This window comes from Olea europaea, chromosome 1 (assembly GCF_002742605.1).
Source record: "Olea europaea var. sylvestris chromosome 1, O_europaea_v1, whole genome shotgun sequence".
Lineage (NCBI taxonomy): Eukaryota > Viridiplantae > Streptophyta > Magnoliopsida > Lamiales > Oleaceae > Olea > Olea europaea.
In genome coordinates this window covers 10,299,094-10,305,093 of record NC_036237.1, presented here as the reverse complement: position 1 = coordinate 10,305,093, position 6,000 = coordinate 10,299,094, and the positions used below count along the sequence as shown (strand labels likewise).

The 6,000-nt window shown below is 32.0% G+C and overlaps 1 protein-coding gene across 1 annotated transcript; it reads left to right on the top strand.

Moving 5' to 3' along the window:
* The first annotated feature begins 3,101 nt into the window (after positions 1–3,101).
* On the top strand, positions 3,102–5,914 carry LOC111404110. The gene is made up of 3 exons (XM_023032855.1): positions 3,102–3,162; positions 3,336–3,401; positions 5,388–5,914. The coding sequence occupies exons 1-3, from the start codon at positions 3,102–3,104 to the stop codon at positions 5,912–5,914; spliced, it is 654 nt and encodes a 217-aa protein (XP_022888623.1).
* The last annotated feature ends 86 nt before the right edge of the window (positions 5,915–6,000 follow it).

Below are 6,000 nucleotides of genomic sequence, written 5' to 3'. Positions count from 1 at the left end.
CGGACGGGAAAATCTTTCATTAATATTACATCTAATACATAATGTAAATGTGAAATCTTTGCTGTCATATGCCCCTCAGTAACCCTTTTACATGAATTGTGCCATATCTATTGAGTTTCACGCAAATGTTATGCCACATTATATATAACAAAGTCACAGAAAATTTGAATGCCACCGCCCACAACAAATAAGAAAATAAAATTACAATGTTCGCCTATTGGGTAAGTAAGAACAGAAATTCACATTGGTAGAGATATTGTAGATAATGTATCTAAGAGAATTGGAATGCTGGACCAAAGAGTTTAATTTTTTGGGATGGAACTCCAATATCCTACTAGTGATATAAGAGTTAAGGCTAAAAAATTCACGATATAAAAAATATCGGTATTTAACTTCCAAAATGGTTGTACCGACACAAGCAGTTTGTGAGGCAGTAAAAGAATTGTCCCTTGATGGAACTTGTAATCATTCGTGTATTATGAAAGAATGACACATGAATTATCGCTTAAGGGATTGAGATAATGTTGTGCTCCATTTGATGGGGGGTATTGTTAATCCGTTAGAACCTGTAGCAAAAGCTAACATTGACTACATATGGGTAGATGATGTAATTATATGAAATTTAACTACTTTGCACAATAAGTTAACCATCTGAAATGAAACTCAGTTACCGAGCAAACCCAATCTAATCTCCCAAAATGCAAGGATTAATATTTTTTGTCACAAACTTGTTTTTGGTCCAAGTTGATTAATTTATTGTTTAGGGGTATACAGGGATGGGAAATGGGGCGAATCAAGCTGAAATTTTTTTCGCGCGAGTAGCTTGCAAGCCGAGCTCTTTTGCTCGCCTAGCTCAGATATAAGTAAATTGTTACAGCTAAAAACTTCATAACTCGATGGCACCTGGTGAGGTGCCCTGATGTCGAATTCAGGCAGTCCAATCATTCGGATGCCTGCATACAATTTTTTTTTTCAATTATATTTAAAAAAAAATTATTTGGTTCTACGAGCTACAAGTGGGGGATGAACTGTCTTTTTTAACTAGTTAGCTCGTGCTCGACTCGTCCAAAGTGAGCACGAGCCAATCATATGGTGGGTCGAGGCGAGTTTACACCCCTATTGAGGCTTGCTCCACCAAGGGACAAGCATGAATCAATTCATGTGGTGTGCTGAGTCGAGCCCGATGATGATGGACGAGTCAAGCCTTAAAACTCCTAGATCCATGGTTTCGACTTTATTATTGACTATAACCATAGAATTTCACAATCTAGGGTGTGAACTTGTAAAGGCCATACTTCAGAGTCAAGAAGAAAGTGATAAAAAAATAAAATTATTTTTAATTTAGGATAACTCTCCAGTATTAAAGCAGCTAAAAGCTAATACTTCACCTCATAGACTTGAAGTCAACAAGAGGATTCTTGAAAGAGAACAAATCATTTTATTTGGGAAATTTAGTGAAAAAACACTATTAAAGAATATTAATACTATAAACAAAATGTCCTTTAAAATGACAACTTTCATTTTTTTTTTCTTTCATTTATCCTAAACTTAATCGCCCAGCACAACTTGGAACTTTTTTTAAGGAATTTTTTTCTTTAAATATATTTAACACAACTTTTTTATACACTTAAGAAAACAAAGTTATTTTTTATAGTAGTCATTATTTAATGTCAAAATAAGAAACTTATTTATAATTTCAAACAATAAAAAATATTTATATTACTTACATTCATATATAATTAAATTACTTATAATTGAACTTCTTAAGCTTTGGTACATGCCCTTAATACAGTCAAAGCACAACTTGTGTACTATCAATTTTATTTTATTTTATTTTTTAAATGATTTGGAAATATACAACAAAATGTTTGATAATTAACAAAACTCGTTATCAGAAAGCAACCCCATGGACTTTAAAGTTTTAAGGCTTTTAGCTATGCATGGACAAAATTATATAATTTCATTTCGCATATACGGGTCTAAAGACTTTTTGAGTCAACAAACGTATTGATTAATATTTTGCGGTCCACATTAATTGATATATTGTTGAAGGGTGGAATCTATGGTTCTAACTTGTAGCTATGCATGGACAAAATTATATAATTTCATTTCGTAGACATGGGTTTAAAGACTTTTTGAGTCAATAAACGAATTAATTAATATTTTGCGGTCCACATTGACTGGTTTATTGTTGAATGGTAGAAACTATGATTCTGACTTTAGTAATTGAAAAGAAAAAATACATTAATCGTGGAATTCCGTAAAAGGGTGTTGAAGGGTGGAATTTCTGACTTTTAGCTATGCATGGACAAAATTATATAATTTCATTTCGTATAAAGGGGTTTAAAGACTTTTTGAGTCAACCAATGTATCAATTAATTTTTTGCGGTCCACATTGATTGATTTATTGTTGAAGGATGGAATCTATGATTCTGACTTTAGTGATTGGAAAGAAAATAAAAAATACATTAATCATGAATTCCATAAAGGGTGTGAAATGCGATGTAGGGGCAGAATCATAGATTTCAGATTATCCAGGGAGCCTTTTGCTAATACAAAACATTCAGGGGTATGTTTTCTAAAATCAAAAAACACAGGCAGTGATGCACAATATTGAAATTCTAGGGGTCGTTCATGCAAATTAACGTAGTCCCTATTTAATAGTGGATCCATATTGATTAATTTAATGTTTAGGGATATGTAGGAGTGGGAAATAAGGCGACCCGAACTAGAATTTTTCTGCGAGTTGCTCGCACTCCAAGCTCTTTGGCTTACCTAGCTCAGCTATAGGTTGATTTTTGCAGCTGCAGATTACATGATAAGATGGCACATGGGATGCCTGAATACAAATTTATTAATTTTTTTATTTCTTTGTATTTTCAATTAAAAAAATAAATAAAAAGTGTTTTTGCGAGCTACGAGTGGGGGCAAATCACCTCTTGTAACGAGTCAACTAATGCTCCACCCGTCCCAAAGCAAGTATGAGTCAGGTCGTGTGATGGGTCGAGTCAATCTTTATACCCCTACTATGGCTTGCTATGCACTAGTCAAGTCTTAACGCCCCTAGTTCTATGATTTCGTTTTCATAATTGACTATAATCATGGAATTTGATTATATGGGGCTCGAACTTGTAAAAACCATACTTTATAGTCTAGTAGAAAGTAATAAAAATAAATAAAATTAATTTTGGTTTAGGACAACTTTTCAGTATCAAAGTGGTTAAAAGTTAACACTTCATCTCATAGTCTTGTATTCTAAAATTTAAAATTATATAATTCCATTCCGTATAAACTGGTTAAAAGTTAAAGACTTTTTGAGTCAACGAATGTATCAGTTAATATTTTGGGGTCCACGCTGATTGATTTATTGTTGAGGGGTGGGTCATATGATTTTGACTTTGGTAATTGAAGAAAGAAAATATGTTAATCATGAAATTCCTTGAACTTGTAAAGGGAAGACTTTTGAGTCAACGAAAATCTTGAGAAATTAAAGTTGATTTTTAATTTGCAATAATTCTCCAATTAGGGTATTAAAATTTGAAAAATATTGTTTGTACAGCATGTTTTTTGACAGCAATTTTCACACCAACTCACAAAGGTGGGGTCCACAATTATTTTAATTGTGGACCACACCCACTTGCATGTGTGTGTGCTGTGAAAAATGATGTACGTATATAATGGTTCTTAAAATTTAGACTTAAAAATTCAGATCTCAAAACAATAACTTTTATTTATTTATTTTTTTCGTTTTTATTCTGCTTGAAAACTCATAGCATGTTTTCCTCGGTCTAGAAAAAATAAAGTGTTTTTTTTTTCAAATACAAAATGTATAAATAACTTTCCTTTTTCTCTTTTTTTTATTTCTTTACATTTAAGTAAAATAAAATTAGTTTTTTAGAAGTATATTCCTTATCTTAGAGATAAAAGATGTAATGTATTTTTAACTTTGATCAATTTCTTTTTTCTTAATGCTTTCTTATGTTTTAGACACGTATGCTCTTAATCGAAATGTCAAGTACGACTTCTATTATTGATTCTTGCCTAAATTATTTTATTTGAGTTAATTTTTTATGGATTATATGATATGGTCATATTTTAAAAAAAAACAATTAATAGCACTCATTAGCAAGAAGTTACCTCCATGGACTTTTAGCTATATGCTGAAAAATTATATGTCGTGAATAGGTCATAAGTTTTGTAACGATAAGGAACTGTTGAACCGGCTCACTTAAAAGTTTTAATTATTTAAGAATGAATGAAATTATTTATTAAGATTTTCTCGAACTTGCTCTGATTAAATTTATTTTTTTCATTCAAAAGTTATACATTAGAAAAAATGTTCCAAAAGTCACCAACTTATTAGCGCTATATCAAAATGATCCCCTAGTATATTTTCTATAGCACTGACGACCCCTGTGATTTCCCATTGAAGAGTAGAACGATTGTACCTTGACGGTGGATAAAATTTTTAGCCCAATGGCATTAAGTGGGCCTCCAAATGACTTAAATTTGGGCCATAGAATGGACCATCTAGCTAATATTTGGTTGGGTACAGCTCAAAGAAAATTAAGTGAATTCTAGTTGGTTGTCTATGGACAGAGTTTTCAAAGTGGGCCAATAGAAACCGATTTGCAACATGAAAAAGCCCAGGGGTTAATTTGCAGAAATCGTAAAATTTGGGTATTGATTCGTAGCAAAGATAAAATTTAGGGACTAATTTCCAGAAAAATTAGGGTAGCTTTTGCTAATCTAAAAAATTCAGGGGCATATTTTCTAAAACCAGAAAACGAAGGACAGAATATAGAATATTGAAATTTCAAGAGCATACAAATTCACACAAGTGCTTGTTTGGGGATTGGGATGAAGAGAGCCAAATTGAAGTGGTGCGCCTATGTTACTATTGCCAGATTTCAATTGCCAAGGGCATCTCCAACCAAAACACCATTGCACCATTTTGTACCATTTTTTGGTGCAAAATTACTCCAACCCAACACCAAACTTTGCACCATTTTGCACCAAAATGGTGCAAGTGTAAAATGTCCATTTTACCCTTATTTAAAATTTTTCAAATAAATTTGTTGAGGGTATTTATGTAATTTGTGCTATATATTTTTTAATACAATAAATTATTATTATTTTTATTAATATTAATATTATTTGTGTTTAAACTAAATTTTAAATGTAAGACATAATAATTAATAAACTAATTAAAAGACGAAAACAATTTAAAATACATCAAACATGATTATTTATTAAATGTAACACGAAATATATTAAATAGCAACATACATACAATAATCTAATTTTTTTTTTTTAAAAAAAGATACATAAAAAAGTGCATTGGAAATGGAAAAATTGTCCAACCGCATGGGCATGACAATATGCAGGTCGTAGTGGATCCCCAACTATTATCCTCGAAGCTGTAGTTGATTATGATCTTTGGATATGGCATGCATATTTTGGACTTCCTGGTTCGAACAATGATATCAACGTTTTGGAGAGATCTCATCTTTTCGCAAACCTCGCTCAAGGTATTGCTCCTCCAGCTCAATGTGTCATTCAAGGAAGACAATATAACGTGGGTTACTATCTAGCTGATAGTATATACCCGAAATGGTCTACCATTGTGCAAACAATTCATGAGCTGCGTGGTCCTAAAAAAAAGTTATTTGCTATGAAACAAGAAACGTGTAGAAAAGATGTTGAACGTGCATTTGGTGTTCTACAATCGAAGTTTGCAATAACAAAAGGACCCGCAAGGTTTTGGGAAAAACAAGTATTACATGATATTATGACTACATGCATAATAATGCATAACAATATTATCGAAGACGAACGTAATGTTGATGCACCAGTTCAAGAATGGACGGAAGCGTCAAGTTCAGAAGTTGAGTTGGTTGAAGACGAAAATTGACATTTTCAGGAATTTCTTGCTCCTCATAGACAAATCAAGGATAAAGAAACTCACATTGCACTTCAAAATGCATTAATCGATCATTT